This window comes from Protopterus annectens, chromosome 5.part0, assembly GCF_019279795.1.
Source record: "Protopterus annectens isolate FY-2018-M chromosome 5.part0, PAN1.0, whole genome shotgun sequence".
Lineage (NCBI taxonomy): Eukaryota > Metazoa > Chordata > Ceratodontiformes > Protopteridae > Protopterus > Protopterus annectens.
In genome coordinates, this window is record NC_056735.1 from 507,529,237 (window position 1) to 507,553,356 (window position 24,120).

The 24,120-nt window shown below is 39.0% G+C and overlaps 1 protein-coding gene across 18 annotated transcripts in view; it reads left to right on the plus strand.

The window, feature by feature from the left end:
* The window catches only part of ROBO2 (roundabout guidance receptor 2), a 1,870,921-nt gene that overhangs the window by 1,742,144 nt on the left and 104,657 nt on the right, over positions 1-24,120 (plus strand). For all 18 annotated transcript variants that reach the window (XM_044072440.1, XM_044072432.1, XM_044072427.1 and 15 more), the window contains 2 exons: positions 7,209-7,469; positions 14,360-14,562. In XM_044072440.1, coding sequence (XP_043928375.1) covers positions 7,209-7,469; positions 14,360-14,562 — 464 coding nt within the window. The remainder of the gene's footprint in view (positions 1-7,208; positions 7,470-14,359; positions 14,563-24,120) is intronic.

Genomic DNA, 24,120 nt, shown 5'->3' on the forward strand with positions numbered 1-24,120 from the left:
TGACTTTTCAACTGAAAATAGAGAATTTTTATCAACAATATTAAGGTAACTGGAGACCGAATAACAATGGATTTGAAAAGATGGAGTAAGTTGAAGCTACCGATGATGGCAAGAGCAGCGATAATAAAATGAACGTTCTCCCAGAATGCTATATATTTTTAGAGCAGCACAACTTAAAATCACGAAATCCTTTTTCAAGCAATTTCAGATAGGACTGGGGAAATTTTAGGAACCCAGAAAACGAGAATATCCTATGAAAACTGATGGCTCCTAAAACGAGGGGGGGGTTGGATTTACCAGATTTTGAGATGTACTATACAGTGATTCAGGCCAATAGGATTTTAAGGGTGTCTTACTTGGATAGCGAAAATAGAAAATGGATACCCAAATGGGTACTGCTAAATTATAAACATATAAAAGGGAAGAGAATTAATGTTAAAGCTGTACCATTTTTGAATATAAAAACATTGAGTAAATATGAGTTAATGGAACACATCAAGGTACTCAAACTCTGTTTGCCTCCTTGAACCTTTTAAAATATATGATGATGTTTCAACCGTTTGATGGAAATCCTAATATAACTATTGGTAATCAACTGATAGACTTAAAGAAATATCCATTTATTAAGGAATTAACTGTAAGGGATTTATACCCCTTCCTAGGAGTAGCGGTACATGATATCTTAAAAGAGATGAATCTTCCCATCTCTTATTTAATTATAATGAGGCAGTTAAAAGATTTGGCCATAAATTATTTTACCAGTTTTGAAATAAAAAGAGGAACTAGTTATTTCAGGTCAGCTGTGGGAAGCATTGCAACAAGATAGAAAATATATATCCTCAGCGTATAAAATGAGAGAAAATATAACAATCATATTCTGTTATCCAAATACTGGAGAGAGAAATTGCCATCCCTAGACGACAGTAAAATAGTAGAGGCGTTTAACTTAACATTAAAATCTATCACTTCAAAACTGGTCTTTACTCAATTGATGATATTTAACAATGCATATTATACCCATCTTACACTTCATAAATTTGATTCAAAAAAGTCACCTACATGTCCACAGTGTATAGATCAGACAGCAGACCTGTTACACATGTTCTGGAGTTGCAAGTGCATTTATAAATTATGGAATTCTTTAAAGTTACAACTACAAAAATGGGTTACCAAAACTCAACACTCTCCTGGGTATTTCTGATTTTACATATTCCACCGCAGTATTTGGACAAAACATATAAGATTGTAATTATCAATTTTAGTTTACTTATGAAATTATATAGCCACAAATTGGTTGAACCCAGCACAGGTGTCGTGGCAAAATTTCAGGCTGTTAAATTGTTAATTAGAAATAATAAGAAAAGTATAAACAGCATAAAAATTTGGGAACAAATCTTTAATATTATTTTGGTGTAGCGGGTCCTATCCACTTTCCGTCAGGACATTCTGTATGTGTACCAACACATTCTTGGATTAGATAGAAAATGTAGAAATAATACAAATTATTGGCTTGAGTTGGTTTACAATTGTCTATTGTAGATGCTTTTATGTTTAATTTTTTGTGATTTTAATTTCCTGTACTTGGTTAAAATTATATTTATTCTTAATGTATTATAGGGAAATTCAAAATGGAACTAAAACATTGGAAGCAATATTATACATAATGTAAATAGTGTGTGAAATGTATAATGGTTTGGCAAAACAATAAAAATGATTATTGAAAAAAAAAAATTCCAAAAGAAGGCTTTCACATGTTAAATTCAAATGAGGAAGAATGTGAGACTGTGGAGTCTGTTAAATTACCTAGTCTCAATTTCAAGAGCTGTCATCAGAATACCAAATCAGACAACTGTAGGAGTAAATATTTGTGGCTCATCCTTGATATTCAGTAATTTACTTATAATAAGAGCCAACCCTCTGTAAAGGAAGCTGATCTGGTGGTCCCCTGCCATAAACAAACTCTACAGAAGGAGGAAACTGATGCAAAATAAGGTGACGTTCCAAGACTGGAAAAACTCCCTTACCAGCCTCAAGAAAATCCCTCATCAAATCCTCTAAAGCTAGCTATGAAAACAGAAGTGCAGCAGATAGTAAAGACAACCACAAGGCCTTCTATAGTTATGTAAAGAATCTCCACGGCAATACCCAGATTTGCTAGAAACTGTTGCACAATGGCACCTCCTATACCGAGCCAACAGATATTGCCAATATACTGGCCGACAGATTCAGTGCCAACTTTACCCCCCCCCCGGACCAATCACAATACCAGTAGATTGCCAGGCACCCAGTATTACTGCTGCACAGGTTAAAACAGAACCGTCCAAGGCCAAGAATACAGCTTCTGTGGGACCTGACAATATCCCTGGCTGTGTTCTACATGAACTACACAATGAACTGGCACCTCACCTGTGTACCCTGTTGAATCACAGCCTCACCTCAGGCTTTGTCCCTACTGAATGGTGCAGTGCTACAGTCATCCCTCTCCACAAAGGAGGAGGGACTTCAGACCCTGGGAACTATCGCCCCATTAGCCTGACAAGTCTGATATGCAAAGCTATGGAATGCATCATCATGGACCTAATAAACAAGAATATAGGGAATCTCCAAACTCTGGATCCCACACAGTTTGGTTTTGTGAAGGGTAGATCATGCCTGCTCTGAGTCAGACAGCAAAGGTGTGGATGAAAGCAAGGTGGTTCATACAAAATACAAGCACTCCTCTTCTTCTTCTCAAAGATAAAAAACAACTCTGACCCAACAAATTATTGTCACTTGATAGATTCCAAATCAATAAAGTGAAGCAACAGAATAAAATCACTTGTTTTTATTCACACTGTAGCGCTTCAGTGTTTCCACCTTCAAGGAATAACAGCCTGTCTTGATCTAGCCAAGGCCTTTGATACCATTCCCCACTCAGGAGTCATAGAAAAACTCACTAAGCTAGGCATTAACCCCTATATCACTAGGTGGATTGCAAACTAGCTCATAGATAGAAGCCTTAGTGTGAAAGTAGCTGACTCCAAGTCAGACTGCCGAACAGTCACAAGTGGAATCCCACAGGGTTCGGTCCTAGGTCCTCTCCTGTTTGGTGTCTACTTCTCTGAAGTCCAGGCCAACATGAATGGACTCTGGCTGACAAAGTTTGCAGACGATTGCAAGTTGGGAGGCATAATTAACTTCCCAAGTGATGTTGACATCCGACAGAAAGGCCTCACTGATACCAACGACTGGTGTCAGAACCATGGCCTTAAGCTCAATGCCACAAAATGTGTCATCATCCCCTTTGGGAAAAACCCGGTTCCCATGAATTACCACATCGATGGTAGTCCACTGAACACTATGCGTTATAAGAGATCTGGGAACACAGGTTGACAGCAGCCTCTCTTTTGACCACCACATTGCCACTGTGGTCAGAAAGTCCTTCTGTGTAGCACATCTTATTACTAAGGGTTGTGCATCCAGGAAGAAAGAGGTCATTGTCTCCCTCTAGTCTTCCCTCATTAGGCTAATCACTGAATACAATGCCCATTTGGCATGTACCTCACTAGTCACCTGCAGTAACTGGAGAGGCCACTAATGTACCTCACAAAGAGGATCCTAGGCCTTAAACATAGGCCTTAAACACTTGTCCTATATGGACAGACTCAAAAAACTCCAACTATTCTCTGACTCATATTGCCTACTTAGAGGCGATTTCTGCTTGACTTACATGTCTGACCCAGCTCTGTTAGAAACGCTACATCTAAAGAAATCCAAATCCCTCCACACTACATGCTCCAGAGACCTCAACCTCATTACCACAGTCAACAGAACAAGTTGGAGGGATAGGTTCATAACCCAGAGACTGCCCATGCTATGGAATAGACTTCCCATACATGTCAAGCAGAGCACCTCACTGGCCCTCTTCAAGAAAAATCTTGATGAGTGGATGGGAAATAGAAAATTCACCCCGGGAATCACTCCAGTGGCTCTACTCAACAGAGGCACTGGGAACTAAGGTCAGGTGGCAGTCTGCCAGGGTAATCCTATGGGCTAGGCTTGTAAAGGCTCCAGGGCCATTAGCCTAGCACACACATATGAACCTATGCTGCATGTTAAAGTCTTCAATGGAATACATCACTAAAGTATTTTTACAGCAGGGAAGCAAAACAATGGCATAACCAGTTAAAATACACTAAGGAGGTGTGATATTGTGTGTGTGTGTGTGTGTGTGTGTGTGTGTGTGTGTGTGTGTGTGTGTGTGTGTGTGTGTGTGGGTGTGTGTGTGGGTGTGTGGGTGTGTGGATGTGTATGGGTGTGTGGGTGTGTGTTTTAGAGTTAGGACAAGGGATAAGTAAAGGGACAGATTTTGTGTTTGTGCAAGTGTCAGTACTTTAGGGTTAAGGTTCAGGTAACAGTTAGGTAAGGGGATATGTTTAGTTTGTGTGTGTGCCAGAGTGTGACAGTGTGCGTGTATATGTGTGTGTGTGTGTGTGTGTGTGTGTGTGTGTGTGTGTGTGTGTGTGTGTGTGTGTGTGCATGCATGCATAGTGTGTGTCTGCACTGTCTCGTGTAGTGGTAGTGTTATGGAAAGGGCTTTTGTAAGGTAAGCTGCATGTTAATGTTAGGGTCAGGGCAAAGGGTAAATGGTAGAAAAGAGGGCAGACTATATTGTGTTGCATTCCTATTGTTTAGTCACAGTGATGTACTTCTGTCCACCACATTTTTGTGTTTCTTTGGATCACAAAACACCACAATAATGTGTAGATTATTTAACTCAGGCAACACCTATAATTTAACTTTAAGCATCATATATTAAATGCAATATTAAATATTGCATTTATTTTATAGAATATATATGTATACACAATTCTATATTTAAAGTATAGGATTTAACCCTATACAAAGATACTCTATATATATATATATATATATATATATATATATATATATATATATATATAATTTATTTTTTTTTGTTTGTTTTGTTTTTTTAATTCATTTTTGAATGTTTTAGATTTGTGTCATGTGATGTGCAGATTTCATCTGATAGGCTGGCTACTTTTTCAATACCTGCTAAGGAAGTGGTTTAATGTTTTTAAGCATTGTAAAAGAGTCTAAGTGGATGAAAAGGTTTGCTGCATATAATCTTGTAAAGAACCATATAATTTTATAAGACTGTTGGAGTCCAAGTTTTTATTCTGTTGGACTTCCTTTGGATCACCAAAGAGCTCACTGTTTCCTAAGCTACTGGGTGCATTTCTCCATACATGTCTTCTGATAGTTGTATTACTTAAAAACATATGTGTGTCACCACCCCACCCCAACATACACAATTCTCAACTGATATAGGTTATACATATATAGGTAATACAAGTATGACCCCCCCCCCCCCACACACACACACAAAATAAGAACAGCTGTGCAGTAAGGATTTGCAGAATTATATATTGTCTCACTTGCTTTTGTCAAATTCTGTATGTGGTCATGGGTTATCAGCATGTGCGTTAGCCAGTTTGAGCCCTGCTGCAATCGACTGGTTCATTTGTACACGCATTTCCACCATCATGCACCGATGATTTAGTCTGCAGTGAATTGTAAAGTTTTGTTTTGCCTAGTTACATAAGTCAAAGAGTGTCAAGTGGAGTACAGTTGCATAAATTATATGTGCTGTTACCTATTTAGTGACACGGTTCTCATCATATCATGGGAGAAGGCAGGTGCTGTATAAGTCATTGCTGGTTTTTCATTTATTAAAATGGGAGCATGCTTGAGAAATCTCATACTGAAATGTTAACTATCTTATTCTGTATTCATGCTACTAGCTTTTCTATCAATAGTTGACTAATTATACTGTGCCTCTGTATATGCATTTTTATATCTGGACCAGGAATTTTATTAAGATTCTGCTATTAGTAATGACCTATTGCAATGATCATTCTGACATTGTCAATTTAACATGTGATTGCATGTGTTACAGATTCAAGTTGTTTCCATGTTATTCCTCAATATAATATTCAATTAAAATGCTATATTCATTTATTTAATGGTCATAGCATCATATAGGTTGTCATTGGTAATAACATGTTAAAGATAATGATGTGAGTTTCATTATTCACAAATGGATGAATTTTCAATGCATTTGAATCACATACTTACCTTACAATTGAATAAATGTATCATTCTTTGAAAGCAGTTTGTTGGCAACTTCATTTTCTTGGTTAGCTGATTAGAAATGGCAATGAGATGTGTCAGTGGAGTATAGTAATGTAATGAGATTGTGCAGTTACATGCAGTCCTGTACTTAAGGTGATGAATAAAAAGGAACACGCAGAGAATGTTGAAAACAGTTAAAATTTAGTTTTAAGTCTGTGATGCTCATTGCCTGTGTTATTTTGATAGCTCAGGTGTGATACATAAAGAGGCCTGAAATGACGCTTATGTGTTTATCTCATAGCTAAAATACATCCAACCTATATATTTCTACTGTATTAAGTCATAGTGTAGATGATATAGCCTGAGGTGTGAAATATGCCTTGGCAGCATGTAAACAACAATCTAGACTACACATAGATGTCTGAGGAAAAATCCACACACACACACACACACACACACACACACATTTATATTAAAGCTGTTAATTTCATGTTGACAAAGTATAAATTGGAGAATGTATATACAGACATATAAATGTAAATTCACACACACATGCACATGCTCACAAGTACACACTCGCACATATATTGCTCTGTCTTTAAATGTGTATATCAGAGCTCTTGAGTAAGTATACAACATGTAGCATTTTTTGGGGGGGGTAAACAATTACAGACACTGCTCTACAGAGTATATGTCTAGATATTCAAAATGCACCTCTCATCATAGAGATGCCATTTTGGTTTTCTAAAGCAGACGAATTATGTTTGAGGGCACAAGTGTTTGTCCCCCTGCAAGGGGGTAGGGTGGGAGTGGGAGGCTTTGCTCTTCATCATTAAAATAATATATTTTTTGTACATTTTGTATTTTCTTATGATGACTTGCCTGCCCTTTGATGTCATTGAGTGGAGCATTTCCACGCGTATTTCTGATAGTCATATATGCATAACCTGTCACTATTCAGTACTGATACAGCCTAGCTTTTTCCTCTATGTTATTCTATTATGTGCCAGCAGTGTTTCTTTAAAATATATTAATTGCAGATCATAAATTATAATTCTCTAATTTTGTCTTAGGTATGACAGTGATGGATGGTGCCCACCTTTACCTGTCCAGACATACCTACATCAAGGCATGGAAGATGAGCTGGAAGAAGAAGATGACAGGGTTCCCACACCCCCTGTACGTGGAGTGGCATCCTCACCTGCAGTGTCTTTTGGGCAACAGTCAACTGCAACTCTTACACCATCACCGCAGGAGGAAATGCAGCCAATGCTTCAAGCTCATCTTGATGAACTCACCAGGGCATACCAGTATGACTTAGCAAAGCAAGCATGGTAAGCACTTTTACCTTACGCTGTGCATTTATATGTTAATATTTGATTTCAGTATGTACAGCACTAATGCATACAATAAATCAGGTGTGGCAAGCATTAATATATACACAAATAAAGCAATAAATATCTGGACAAATAATCTTGACTCATCAGTGCATATTGCATATCCTTGTGGCAGATGTAGACCAAACTGAAATCTTTGGGGGAAGAAATCTCATTTTCATGGAAAACTGGTCATTGTAATATAGTTGCCTCATTATACTTTCAACAGTACTTCACTGATTAGTTGTTTTTCACAATGCCTTCTCACCTTACCCTACCCTGAAGAATGGGTACATGCTATTGTCATTATGGAAGAGTGGAAACTTGTCAATGTAGTGCAGCTTTCTTTTAAGGATGCTTATTAATTCCAGAGCATTTACCATGTTTCTGAGGAATAACGTATGTCTTCTTTACCCACATGACCACACTTACATAAAGCATGCTAGAGTGAATTCATATTCAGCAAACTCCCATTCATTTATTTATAATGCATGCCTGGTTTTGAAAGCAAGTAAACCTTGCTGTTACTATGGGTATCTGAGCCTGACAGAGAGCAGAATCTGTTTTGCTACGCTTGTATTAGAACATCAGAGGTTGAGCATTATGCAGCTGGTATGCCAGGTGTGCTGAGATGAAAGTAATGGAATAGTCAGTCCCCAACAGTGGGTATACTTCTAAAATTTAAAATATGCGTAGCCAGTGTTCAAAAAAAGTAATGCTAAAATCATTTTCCAAACATTATTATATAAAATGACAGTCCATTAAGCAGTAATGTTTCATTCATTCATACATTTGCATATGCGGTCTTTATCCTGTTCTGGGTCACGGAGAAACAGGGGTCTATATCAACAAATAAGCACAGGTCAGAGAAAATTTTCAGGACTGAATAGCAGCCTTTTACAGGATGCATACATATCCCTCCCCCCAACACACACATACACTTACAATTATCATCTCTACATTACCCGTATTAGCATGTCTCTGAGGTATAGAAAGAAGTCTGGAAACCAAACATCCCAACAAAAGCCCAGGTGGACAGAGTGAGGATATGCAAGTTCTGCAAAGATGGTGTCTAGTCTGTAAATAAGAATGGAGAACCAAGCATTTTGGGATAGCAAAGCTAACTATACACCACTCTATGGTGTAAATTCTTTTATTAAATCTGCTTGGAGACTCTCAACTCTGTTAAACATGACTGCCGGATATTCCCTCAAGTAATCCTATTGTAGCCTATATTTTAATAATTCTGCTAGGATCTACCTTCTCCTTTAATCTTGACATTGTCTTCCGGCTGTGTTAATTATTGTGTTACTTCCATTGAACCCCTGTTACAACTAAACTATTTTGTCTTAGATCTACTATCAGCTAGATAATGTGCTATTATTTTTAGTGGCAACCCAAAAATAATAATACTAGACCAGAAACAGATGTCTGATATCACAGTTGTGATAACAGCAAAGTGTTTGGGACATACGCAACAAAAGTGAAGCAGGTTGCATAGTGTACTAAATGGACTAAACATTTGGTATGATAGAAGTAAATGGAGGATTATTTAAAAAAAAACTGTACTCAGATGAGTGGTGTACCATAGATATCAATACTGGACATGGCCTATTTTAATATGTAGACAAGCAACAATAAAGAAGTTCATGAAAGAAAATCATATCATGTTGTTCATTGCACAAATAAATGAAAGAGAGATGACACCTAGAAAAGATTGCACTACTGAAGGAGAAGTGGTAGCAGCAACAGAAGTGGAGAGTAAAGTGGCAGATGTCATAATAGATTATTTAAACATAATAAAACAATGAGGTTTGGGTAATGCCTCAGCAATAGAAAAGAGGAAGTTGATGCTTTTCTTTGTAGGTAATTGGTAAGAACTTATCTAAAATAGGATTTATATATCTTATGTTCAGAACACTGTACACAGGATAGTCATAGTTCAGATGTGAGCAACATTATGCATTACTGTCATCATAAGCCTGCTAAAGATAACTATCAAGATAATGACATTTACATACCTAAAGAACTGAAACTGAAGGAAATGACAGATATATTTAAATTCCTCATGGGAGCTATGAGTATCTAAGGGGGCAACAGTTTTCAAGAAGAACATGAGAACAAGGCATCTTTTAAACCTTAACCATTTTTTTGTTTGCAGAAGATATATTTTATATACTTGTCATAATTTACAAAATCTATTTCTATAGTGTTATACAGTAGGTATTTATGTAAATATTCACCATACAATATCTACCCCAAATATGATATCATCAGGCTGAGTCTTAATCTTCCTTCCTTCTTTTCCAAATGGCACAGTTATATTTTCTGTTTTATTTATTTATTTATTTAACATTTGTTTACTGGGAAAGTCTGACTTGGAACAAAGCCAATTTTCAGTGGAGGCCCGGGGAGAAATACTCCAGACATATGTCTTTGTAATGTGGGAGGAAACCGGAGTACCCAGAGAAAACCCACACGAACGCAGGGAGGACATGCAGACTCCACACAGAAGGCACCCCCAGCCTTCTGTGCCACCTTCTCAGACCTTAGAGATGAAGAATTCTATTTAATTTTTTATTTTTTCTTTATTCTCTACTAAAGCAATAAAGGACCAATTTTTATAAAGTAATGTTAGCTCAATGTGTTTTTGAAAATTGCCTCTCTTCAGAAATGTGTCCACTGGGTTTCACCCTTGATGTTCATGTTCACGACACTTCCCATCTAATCACCTTATTTTCAGCCTATCACAACCACTCCTGTCCTATTCCTCACTTCCTTCGCCTTGTCTTCTAACTTTATCTCCATGTCTCTTCAGTTCTACTTAAATCTTCCTGTTCCCTTAATTCCGATCAAACTTTCCTTACCTATTCTCTACATCTCTACCTCTGTTTTCTCAACCCATCCATCTATCCTGCATTCCTACCAGCTGTAGTTATTTCTCTTTTAATGCCCCTTATCCACCATTAATAACTACACTATCTCCTCCATATCCTATCTGCCTTCTCCTAATTCTACCCTAAACATGCAAATGCTTCAACTCATTTCTACAAGGTATTCCATGAACTTTTTTTCCATACTCCTCTCTCCATTTTCCAAAACATTTCACCCCTTCACTCTTCAACCATATGTGCAACGGATTTGCTACTGGTTTTCCATACCTCCAGCATCTGTTGTCCAGACACTGCCCTCTTACATCACTTTTTCACTTTCTTCATTTCTCCAAGTCTTGTGGGGTTCTAATACCATGATGGGAATGGACCCCATTACTAAGTCAAAGTATGATTAAAGTTCATGAAAATAGTATTGTTTCAGTCTTTGATGTTAGCCAGAAGTGCTCTTCACAACACCCTCAATGTGTCCGGTAGTGACTCCTTCTGTAATTTATATGAAGTTACATGTATTAGTAACATATCTAAATTGATTGTAGATTCTTAAGACCCATTGCCCCTACTACTACTACTGGAACTGTCTGGGTCACCAATGTGCATCACTACATGTCCACACAAGCTAACCTTTCAAGCAATGGATCACATTTCCTACCAAAAGTCATCCTTCCAAACCATACTGTCCCTTCCCCAATATTCCTTTAGTTCTGTCATTGCCTTCCTTACATCAATTCTTCCAAGAGATATACAGATTACCCAAGGCTCCCTTTCCTTGCCTTTTCTCACTCCTTATCCACCCACACTTCTATCCTCACTTTTAGTGGCCACATTTAAGCTCACCCTTTTCACTAATTCTTGTTTAACTTGTGCTGTTACCTTTCTAAACCCCAGCCAGTCTCACGTATACATCTGATACTTATCTATCACTTAATTAAGAGCCGTAAACAACACTTTTCTGCTGTCATTGTCTTCTCTTAGCAGTTCTTTGACTTTTAAATGTATCTTCTTTTTCCATTTCTTTAGCCTGGGCCACCACCTCCAGAAATTAACAGGTATCATACCTTCTTCTTTGTCTTAAACAACAGTCCTCTTCTATTACTATGTCCTACTTACCCCATCCACCTCTTTTTCACTCCTCATATCACGTTTCTGATAGCATCCTTCAGCATATATGTTCTGTACATTTGTCCTTTACAAGCTACCTGAAAAATGACTGGATAAAACAATAACAATAGCCCCTTCCCCTTGCAAATTCTAGATGTCTGGCACTATCTTAAGTTGTTTTTTGTTATCATGCAAATAGCAATCTTGCAGGATTTTTACTATTTTGCCTGTCACTACAAACCCCTTCTAAAATGCTTCTTGCTACAGAAGCCACTCTTTGCATTGTAGCAGTAAAGTTTAACATTGAAATGCCTTTACTTAACACTGTCTGCTATGGATTTTGCATATATGTCAATGCAGATATGGTGTTTCAGCTACACTTTCTCACAGCTACTGTTACATAAAGAAAATGTGGTATTTTCCTCCTGTCCTTTTTAGCCCAACTACCTGAACATATTGTTAACAGTTGCTTAGTTATAAGTTCAAACGTTGCCCAGTGTATTCCTCATTAGTGCCAATGTACACTATGACTTCAGCAGTGTATGTCTCACTTCCATAGCTGTACATGCAAGAACCAAACCTCTATGGCTCGGGCTTCCAGATGTGAAAGAGTTTTATCAGGTTTGTCCTGCATACATATGTCCCACAGATGTTTCAGACCTTTTTTCATCCACCTCAGTCATAACACTATTCCTTACTCAGTCACAGTACTTCACTTGACCAATTCTTCTGCCCTAGCAACCTGCAGCCAAAGACAGATCGTTCAAACTAGGCAGCAGGTTTCCCATCTGGATTAACAGTGCCCTAGAATAAGATAATTTAATATGAAAATGCATGGAGAGGGAGGTTATCCCAGTGAAAGAACAAGGAAGCACTGTTTTTTTTGGTGGGGGAGATGAATTTAAAACATTCATCCATTCTGGAGAAGTCATAGGTCCAAAACTAGTGACAAAATTCAAGAGCTCTTAAGACAGAGGAAAAAGAAGGTCTTTAGAGGATGGTACAGATAAGCTATTGCTTGAGAGGATTTTGCATCTTTCCAAGTAATTAGAGACATGATAAACTAGGTGTGCCAGGAGTTTTTTACAAGACATCAAAATGTGTTTCTTTCTTATGCATACTTGCATAGGACTGTGTCATTAATAAAGCCAATACTGAGGAAAAATAAGCAATGCTGCTCACAAACCACAAGTAAATCTTTTTTCTCATCTGAATATTTAGATGTTCATCTGCCTTTTCAAGGTACTCATTTAAAGGTAACTTGCAGTTCAACTTTTATAAGCATAGTAAACTGTATTGTCATAACATATTATAGTACAGTGCCTTGGGATATAATGCAATATAAAAGATAACTGTAAAATGAAATTCACAAATGTGTAAATGGAAGTTAATCATGGAAGAATTTGAGAATGAGTTCTTATCACAGGATAAATGAGTTGATCAGTGAACCAGTGGCATTGGAGGTGCTGGAACAAATATTTTCATTGAACAATGTTATTGGTCACCAAGCAGGCAGACGTGCAGAGCGAATAGAAGTAAGCTACACAACATAAATCAAACCACAACAGCACAACTCAAAGACGGCTGCATTGCGTACCAAGGCTGCTTATAAATGTATTACATCAGACTTAAAGAAGTGCAGAGATCCCTCCACACCCAGACATACAGATGCATACATACCTACTAATACTAGACAGTCCAGTGTTTCAGACTTAACTGTTACAGCACAACACCACTGTTCATTCTCCTGCATGCAGAAATGGCCAGTGTAGACAAATATACAGTCTGGTCGTGGGTCATAATGTGACCAACCACTATTCTGTGTGAAACATCATTCATGTGTAAAATGAAATGCAAATGCATACTAGCATGGCGAGGTCATACTACACAATGTAGTTTGGTATGTTTCTGAACTGCTTTGCTCCTTCCTACATACTAGGGCTTGTAGCTCTTATACATAGCACAGCAATCTCTTGCATAGAAGACCATGCAGCTGTTCTCCCAGTTGTCGATCTGCTTTTGGAAAGGAGCATTGTATTGATAAGTGAAGTACTATCATGGCACATGTCCAGTAGTTCTACCTTCATAGTTATAAAGCAGATATAGATAATCGGCAAAACAGCTATGAGGCATTTATCACCATCATTTTTTGGTCGTAGACTTAGCTCCCCCATTGTCTTATGCTGAAGTAAAAGATTCTGAATATGTCACTTGCAGGCAGGGTTCCATACTCCCATAACAGGAGGTGTTTTTGCCTTTTGTAACATTTTTTGAAAAAGACCCTTCTTCTATGAGCACCTGAAGCACTGTTCTTAATTGAAAGGTACATAGTGCCACCTGTCTGTGGGTCTTACTGCTGCAGCATCCAGCATCCCTGGAACACTATGTTCATAGGTTCATTGGTTGGTACTAGGCTATCGGCCTTAGGGCCTATACAAGCCTAGCCATAACAATTCCCTGAATATTTCTTTCCACAATATTTACTTCCCTGGACCCCTGTGCTGTGCAGTGGAGACAAGTAGATAAATGTGATGAATGATGCATTCAACTGCTGTTCGGTGATCTGTTCCTTTCATTATATAGCTCACGGAATAGGTACTAACAAGCTTGAGTTCCTGTGTCTTCATCACATGTCCATCTATACCGTGAATAAGACACCCTCCATGCTATGTGGCATGTAGTACATAAGGCATCTCTGAAACATGGCTTTGGTACATGATAAAGACCTATGCAGACCCTGTTATCCCAATCACATGCTTTTGAAGTAACTCATTTAAAATGCTGTTTAAGTGTTCTGAAGTATTCTTTTAGGTATCCAGCACTATTATTATTTAATTTTTTTTTATTTTTACTTAGGAACATACAAGGACTACACCCCCCTCAGACCCCTGTTCCACCAATGGGATACATTTCAAGTACACTACTTTCAAGCTTGGAGGCAGCAATGCCAGATGAAGAAGACGATGAAGATGAAGAAGGTGTAGAAATTGCTAGGCCACTTAGAGGTATCGAGCATACCCCAGGATCTAGCATGGATAATTTAGATAGCTCTGTAACAGGTAATGCAGTAGATTAAATTCTTTACTTTTAAAATGCTGTGAAACAGCCCTTAAAATATGTCCGTATCATTTTTTAACACATTGCATTAATATTCAACATGTGAAAAGTAGAATTGGAAAATACTTTTGCTTCAGTGTAAACTGATAAGAAAATTCATGAATTTTAAAATGCCTTGAGATATGAAAAACTCAATTATACCTTGGCTTTCATGAAAAGTTCACTTTCTTAGGAAGGGAGTCTATTATTGCAGAAGTTGAGTAGAAACATGGTGATACATTTTATTTGTTGGCTTTACATAAAAAATGTTATCTTAAAAATGTTACTTGTTATTATATATCATAGAAGCCTTGAATATAAATTGAGGAAAGCTAAATGTTCTTATGACTAACTAACCTTGACCTTTCCCAGTTGAGAGAAATCTGGTATGAACACATTTTTAGTTTTCAGATGATTAAACAGAGAAGTATTTCATATAATACTTTTATCGTGCTATAAGTTTTTACATTTAATCCATTTTTTCACAGATTTATTGCAGTTCAGCTTTGAGTTGCTGGTAAAAAATGCTTTACTGTGCGCGCGTGCATGTGTGTGTGTGTGTGTGTGTGTGTGTGTGTGTGTGTGTGTGTGTGTGTGTGTGTGTGTGTGTGTGTGTGTGTGTGTGTGTGTGTGTGTGTGTGTGTGTGTGTGTGTGTGTGTGTGTGTGTGTGTGTGTGTGTGTGTGTGTGTGTGTGTGTGTGTGTGTGTGTGTGTGTGTGTGTGTGTGTGTGTGTGTGTGTGTGTGTGTGTGTGTGTGTGTGTGTGTGTGTGTGTGTGTGTGTGTGTGTGTGTGTGTGTGTGTGTGTGTGTGTGTGTGTGTGTGTGTGTGTGTGTGTGTGTGTGTGTGTGTGTGTGTGTGTGTGTGTGTGTGTGTGTGTGTGTGTGTGTGTGTGTGTGTGTGTGTGTGTGTGTGTGTGTGTGTGTGTGTGTGTGTATACACCTCCTTACTTTGAGATTTATATTTATTTGGATGCTTATCTGCTGATAACTGTAATGTAAAATTTTACAGATTGAGCAAAACTCTAAAGGTGGAAGGACAGAGTATCATCCATACAGTTGTATTTCATGATGGTCTGTGCAAGTGTAAGCATTTCTAACAACTGCATATTTTATTGTCATATGTTGTTCTCCTCTCTCCAGTGATAATTCAAAAAATGCAAGGAAACATGGAGATAAATGGCTTAAAATATTCACAGTTTGTCCTCTAATATGAATATCACAAGTCTAGTATTAATAATAGGTGTTAGATCTTTAGCTCTGTCATTGCCTGTAGTAAATCTAACATTATCCAGCCTATAAAAATTCAATCACATTATTTTGCGGACTGTATTCTGAGTAAGTAGAAACAAGGTAAAGAGTTATAAACAGAAACTGAGTAAAACAGAGAGATAAGAGTTAAATATGGAATGCAATCCTGCTGTCTGCAGTTACAGCCAAATAAAGGTGCAAGTCTGTATGGAGCTTTAGAGAAAACCGAGTTAACACATGGAATTTAATGCTACTAAGTTGTCATAACCATAAAATAGTAGAAGTATATTAAGAGAAAATTAGAATTTAATTAAAATTCAGTGCAAGTTAAGCTGACGGAATCCGTAACAGAGAGCAAGAAGGCCATGTTACCAGTAAGATATTGTGTACATGATACCTTCTAGAAATGCTCTTATGCTGTTTGTCTTATGCAGTAGACAGCATTTATTTGCAGCTTGAAGGGAAAGCACAGTGAGAAAGATGCCAGGCTATAATGGTTCTCACAGATACACATGGAAAGATCAAGAGGCATTTTCTTGGACGCCATCCTATATGCAGTTCGACAGTTTTCACATTTTATTGAAAGCATCATAGACATGTTTTGCTGGAAAATAACTGTACATATAGGCATGCGAGTGTTGGAAAATGAGGTATACAGGGATTCATTAACATCATGAGTGTGTGTTATATTGTGGTATTGTGTTGATGTTCTTAACAGTGTGGAAGTATAAACAGAGTGGTCCATCTGCAAATGATGTTCACTTTTCTGACAGTTTACTTCCTTGCAAAACCATTCTACTAGTAATGTCCTCAAGTCTAGAGGTTTGACAGTAGATATATTTTACATCTCATCTTTTGAGGGCATAGTTCTCAAGTTCTTAGCACAAGATTTCTAGACAATACAAAAAAAAATCCGGGAGGGGGGGCAAAGGCCTAAAATCAAGGAAATATTTTATATATTGCTCTTAAAAAATAATTAAAAAGTTGTTACAACAGTAAGCATTGCATTGGCATGCATTTTCTGAAGGGTAAGATGTCAGAAAATCAAAAGTCCACTGTTACTTAGTGACTTTAATTTTGAATAATTTGCTATATTGGAAAGGCTCACCCAGACTCTGCTACACTTTGCTGTGAGGGAAAGGTTGGTTTGTTTTTTATTTGTTGTATTTTGTATTATTTTATTGCATTTTTATATTTTTATATTATGGTCTGTTGTGATTTGTTTTCTTTACCTTGTGTTTTGCTTATGCCGAGGTGGTACGGCGGTAGCATTGTTACTTCACAGCAAGAGGTTCTCCCGTTTGATTCTCGGCTGGGCTTGGGAGTGCCTTCTATGTGGAGTCTGCATGTCCTCCCCGCGGTTGGGTAGCATTCAAAAGACATGCGTGCATAAATGGGCGTGCCTTCGTTGAAGGTTGGGCATCGAGTTGACATCTCGGCGTTTCATAAAAATTTACTGCCAATCATTAGCGGACCGGAGTTCCGCTGTGGTGACCCCTTACCGGGAAAAGCCAAAAGACAAACAACAACCTTGTGTTTTGCTTGTGTTCTGCTTTTAACTGCATATTAAAACTTCAAAAGACCCCACAACTCTGTCTCTTGTGAGTCAGGCAGAAATTTTTCCCCACCCCCACACCCTGTCCCTGTCATTTCTTAAATACCACTGTTTTTCTAGTTGCCTGCCTCTTATGTTAATTTGACCATATATCTCATTTCCTCTCTGCTTTCACTGGCTTGTGTGAGTAAGCACAAAATTATCATTTTGTGAAATCACTCCCCTTCAGCTATTTAAATTTATTGGCCATTCTACTGTATTCCATAGTACCAGAGTACAAAAGTGATCACCCCTTTCAATCTATCTTGCTGTTTTAAAAATAGTGACTCTCCACTAAAACTTAACTTTTTAGACAGGTAAAACTTGTTACCTACTTTCACATCTAACTTCTGTAGTGCACACTGCAGTGTTTAGGATAAAAATTTTTTTTATCTTACCTTTAAGCATCCCTGTGGCTAGCACTTGCTCTAATATCTGCTGGAAAGCACTAGGAAGCCTTAAACTGATACAAACACTCAACTCTCCTTATTAATAAGGAGAAATTAATCATAGGCACTAAACAGCCTATAATTGCAAAGTACCTTTCTAAGGTAAGGGAAAACAGCTCCTGTACTTTTCAGAAAAAAGCACCAAACCAGGCATGTCCATAGGTCAGCGTCCGTTGATTTCTCCTGTCCACCTGGTGAATTTGGGCACACGGGGGCAATGCAGCAGTTGCCTCATGTACACAGACAACCCTCTCCTCCTGCCACCCAACACTACAACCTGTGAGAGATACACTTACATAGCCAAATTGGAAGCAAAGCTCTCTCCACCCAAGATTGTGCTAGAAGTCAAGAGAAGAAGGTTAACACCTGCACTACACCTCAAGCAATACATAGCCCTTCTAAACGCACACCACCAACACCCACACATAGCAACACTAAATCCACATATGCAGAGTCCCTTAACTCTAACCTGCCCAAGCAACAAGGACCTCCGAAGCTGAAACGCAAACAAACACCAATCACAACCAAAGTGTCACACAACTCATAACACCAGTGTGCCACCTAGCAGCAGCCCCTAAGGCAAGAAAATGTACCTAACACTTTAGTCATAGGTGACTATAGTCAGGCACACTGATGTTTCACTCACCAGGCTGAACAACGAGAAAATTACAGTGAGCTGCCTGTCGGATGCCAGGATCTGCCACATAACTCTTGCACTCAAGTCACTCCACAACAAGTACAAATATGACTCTGTCATTGTCCATGTTGGAGTGAATGACTTGAGACGTACCTCCCTGGACTACATGAAAAGAGACATGGAAGAGCTCTCAGATCATGTGATCCAGGCAGGTATGACCCTAGCCCTGAGTAGCATCCTGCCTTCGCCCAAAATGATAACACAATATAAGGACAAAATGATTGACTTCAACAATTGGCTAAGCTTCTGGTGTCATTCAAAGGGGATCCAGTAGCTGTCTGCCTGGGATGACATGATCGACAGACCACAATGCTTTGCCAGAGATGGTCTGCACCTGTCGCCCCTAGGATTCAGGTTACTGGCAAAGGCTCTTGCCACCCCTATAGTGCCTTTTTCAGGCAAAGTTCAAAGGACAAAACCACCACCATAACAGGTGCAAGCATGCAAAATCTGAAGGTAGTGTTATTCAATGCTAGAAGTCTAAACCTCAAAATGCACTCTCTCAAGGCACTCCTAAAAATGGAGAACATTGATATCTGTGCAGTAACTGAGACCTGGTTCAAGGCTCCAGAGAGCACCCCTGCAATACCAGGCTACAACTCTTACCACACATTGCGGCCCCCAAACCAGGATCGAAACACTAAAGGTGGAGGAGTGTCCATATTCACCAAGGATATTCACACCACCAGGTTAGTTGCCTAACACAATGCATCTGAAATTCTCCAGGTGCAACTAACACTAGGTAAGACTGCAATCCAAATTGTAGCTTGCTACAGATCCCCCACCATGCCCCAAGATTCTCACTACACCTTTCTAAACATACTGGAAAATATTAATATACAACCAAACACCCTAATACATGGTGATTTCAACTACCCTGCCATTAACTGGGAAAACTACTCATGTACCAACACCTTTGCCCAGCAGTTCTTGGAATTCATAAATTCCAATGCCCTGGATCAACTAATCCATAGTCCCACCAGGGAGTCCGATATCCTAGACCTGGTCATTGCCAACATGGGAAATTGATGCTCCACACCTATGGTCACCCCCTCGTTGGTCAGGTTGCTAATCACCCTTAACATCCACATCCCACCCTCTCCCCCCAGAAAGGAAACCTCCATAAAAAACTTCTCCAAAGCCAACTTCATGCTACTCAAGTCAGAAGTTGCAAACTTCATGACACCCATGCAGACGTGAACTGAAAGTTCGACTGCTGAGTCCTACACTAAGGCACTGTACGAGCACATCCACTTATGCATGAATCGTGCCATCCCAAATAGAACCAAGATGCTCTCCTCCAAAAAAAGGAAGCCAATCTGGTGGTTCCCTGCCGTAAACAAACTTTACAACAAAAGGAAGAAACTGTTGCAGAAAAGAGTAAAATCCCAGGATGCAAAAAACTCCCTTACCAGCCTCAGTAAGAAGCTAAGATCCCTCATAAAATCCTCCAAAGCTAGTTACGAAAATAAAATTGCCAAAGATTCCAAAGACAACCACAAGGCATTCTATAACTATGTCAAGAATCTAAATGGCAATGCTCAGATCTGCTCTGAGCTACAACAGAATGGCATTAAATATACTGATCCTAAGGATATTGCCAATATCCTGGCAGATCGATTCAATGCCAACTTCACCCCCCTTTCACCACCTAAATGGCCCATCTCAATACCGGAAGATTGCAGAATTCTGGTAATAATGGCCACACAGGTAAAAAACGCACTCTCCAAAGCTAAGAATACAGCATCCGTGGGACCAGATGACATCCTGGGCTGTGTACTACATGAACTACAAAATGAACTGGCACCTCACCTAAGTATCATGTTTAATCATACCCTCACCTCAGGCTTCATGCCCACTGAGTGGTGCACAGCTACAGTTATCCCACTCCACAAGGGTGGATCCACCTTGTATCCCGGGAACTACCGCCCCTTCAGTCTGACGAGCCTGATCTGCAAGGCCATGGAACGTATCATCATGGAACTTATAAACAAAGACATTGGCAACCTTAAAACACTGGACCCCACCCAGTTTGCATTCGTGAAGGGCCGATCTTGTCTCCTGAACCTGATTGACTTCTTCAAATCAGTCTCCAGAGCCGTGGACAAGGATAAGACAGTCCACACAGCCTATCTGGACCTTGCCAAGGCCTTTGACACTATCCCCCCTCTGGAATCATAGATAAACTTACTAAGCTGGGCATTAATTCCTACATCACTCGATGGGTTGCCAACTGGCTTACTGACAGAACCCACATTGTAAAAGTAGCTGACTCCAAATCCAACTCCAGACAAGTGACAAGTGGAGTCCCTCAGGGTTCAGTCCTGGGACCTCTCTTGTTTGGCATCTACTTCTCTGAAGTACAGGTCAACACTAAGGGACTTTGGCTAACAAAGTTCGCAGATGACTGCAAACTGGGAGCCATTATTGAATCCCCAAATGATGTTGATACTCTACAAAAGGGCCTTACAGAAGCAGATGCTTGGTGCCAGACCCATGGACTCAAGCTCAGTGCCAAGAAATGTATAGTTATCCCCTTTGGTGAAAAACATGTACCCATGAATTACCACATAGGTGGCAGTACACTAAACGCCAAAAGTGTGATAAGAGACTTAGGGACACAGGTGGACAGTGGACTCACCTTCAATAACCACATCGCCACAACAGTCAGGAAATCCTTCTATGTGGCACACCTCATCACTAAGGGCTTTTCGTCCAGAAAAAAGGAGGTCAGTGTCCCACTGTACTCATCCCTCATTAGACCCATTATAGAATACAACGCCCCATTTGGTATGTACCTCTCAAGACATGTGCAACAATTGGAAAGGCCGCAGAAATACCTCACTAAAAGAATCACAGGCCTAAAGCAGATGTCCTATGCTGACTGTCTTAAAAAACTCCAGCTATACTCTGTTGCATATTGTCTACTCCGAGGCGATCTCTGTTAAACATACAAGGCCATGTCAAACCCAGAGCTGTTGGACATGCTACACTTAAAGAAATCCCAATCCCTCAGAGCCACACACTTTAGGGATCTAAACCTTGTCATCACAATAAAGAAAACATGTTGGAGGGATAGGTTCCTGAACCAGAGACTCCCCAGACTCTGGAATAGACTGCCCATACATGTCAAGCAGAGCACCTCTTTGGCCCTCTTCAAAAGGAACTTTGATGACTGGATGGGAGATAGGAAATTCACCCCAGGGATCACGTCAGTCACCCTGCTAGACAGGGGTCCAGGAAAGTAAATAGTGTAGGAAGAAATAACCAGGGAATTGTTATGGCTAGGCTTGTATAGGACCTAGGGCTGATAGCCTAGTACCAACCTATGAATCTAGTAAAACACAAATGTTATGGAGAAAAGTTCAAAAGTATGAGGCAAAAATCCTCAGTTTCTTCAAAATTCAGGACATTTGAGTGGTATGCATGGAGGAGATTTTATAGCAGAGATTTGTGTATTCTGTCAGGATTGCCAGCCATATGGGTACCTTCATTAGCATGCACATGTATGAGTAGTAATAGTAGTCCATGCCATGCTACCAGCACCATAGCATGGCATACTGGCATACACATATATGAGTAGTAGTAGTACTCCATGTCATGCTATGGTGCTGGTAGCATGTCAGTGTTTGAAAAGGATGACATTATTAACAGTAAGCTTCCACTAACACCTGCCCAATAAGCCATCATATATGGCCTCCCAGAGACTTGTAATGGTAGCAATAAGAAGAGAAAGGCTTCAGACAAGTCTACATTATTACATTATGTACATTTTACTTTTCTGTTGAAGATATTTATTACTTTCTTAAATGTATTTATTGTTTTGTATGTAACTTTGGCAAGAGACATATGATTTTATACAAATGCACAATTTTCTGAAATGGAATATTACTCTGAACTGAATGAGGCATTTTATGGAATATCACTATGGTCTGAAAGTAACATTTTAGCTGAATATCGCAAGATATTTTTCTTGTTCACTGACATTTACTTCAGATCCTGTACACACACATTTTCATTTAGCACATGTTTAGGCAGACCTTCTTTCATCATACCTTATGCCACAGTAGATGTTGTTCTAAAACACTTTAAACAATCCTGAATATTTAAATGCAAAATCACATGTGAACATCCGTGGATGCTCACTTGTTATATTAATTTACAATGATCTATATTTTCCAAGTGCTTTTTTAAAACCATTGATGTGTGTAGTACTATGACACAAGTACACAGTCCTAGGGATTGAGAAAAGATACACAGGATGCCTTACAACCAGCAGCTTCCCCTCATGGTAACTCTTTCTGACTCGTAGACTACTTTATCACTAATGTTTTTCACTAGTGGTAGCATTATTGTGGTCAATGAACCCAATGGGCAACCGCATGGTAATGCAGCAATCCAGGGGTGCAACTAATGCAAATTATACATGTGGTCTCCACTGGAAATGCCTGTACCTCCTCACTTATGCTGCCAAGCAGTTATGGACTTGTGTCTTTTCACGGTTAAAAATGAATTCCAGAATTGGAAGTTGGCACATGGTTTGCAATGTCTAACTTATTAAATCAAGGTTACGGGTACCAAGTAATGATGGGAACAGGAACCAACAGCCCATAATACTAGGGATAAAGTCGTAGCTATTTGCTGTGCATGTGTAGATAATAGATATATTTGTCTGACCAAGCACTGGTGAATATCAGGCAAATTACTTTATGCAGAAAAATATTTTTCTGTTTTTTCTGGGTTATAAAGAATATCATTTTATGTTTCATACCTGGAAAAGGACCAATGCATGTCGTGTGCATGAGAATAACTAGGTAGAATGTGTCCACTTAGTTTTTATTAAGGGTTCTGTGTACTACAAAGGGATATAACTATGTCTGCATTTAATACTTTATTAGGATTCTCACGTTACTCTCTCTGGTGCTTCATGTTATACTTCCCTGGCAGCAGTAGACAGTAATGATCATATTTATTCCTCCCTTTAATGCATTTAGCTCTCTGCCACCCCTCTATGTCTGTAGTTTCTTTCAGTCTTATTCTGTGATCCACTACCTCCAGAATACTTAGGTGGATTCTAAATCTAGCATCCATTCCAGCAGTTCATTCCACATCTGTGAATGTGACAAAATGCTTATGCAGATCTAGGAGTTAGTTTTTTCCCTATATTCTACTGCCAGTCCTCTCCTCCTAGAGTCTTTCATGTATAGAACAACTCCTTTATATTTCCCTGACATGACCTTATGCATCCATATCATGATCCCACCCTTGTTTTTTTTTGCCTCTAAAGTGAGAGAGAGAGAGAGAGAGAGAGTAACTTTAGCTGCTCTAATCTTTAGTCATATCGTCGCCCCTACAATCTCTACACCTTGCTGGCAGATTACCATGGAATACTATAGCAATAACCCACGCCTGGGTGTGGGTAATGCTAAATTTACCCACGGTTGGCATGCCAAACAAAGCCAACCGTGGGTAAATTTAGCATTACCCACACCCAGAAGTGGGTTATTGCTATTATACCATGACATTATTTAAG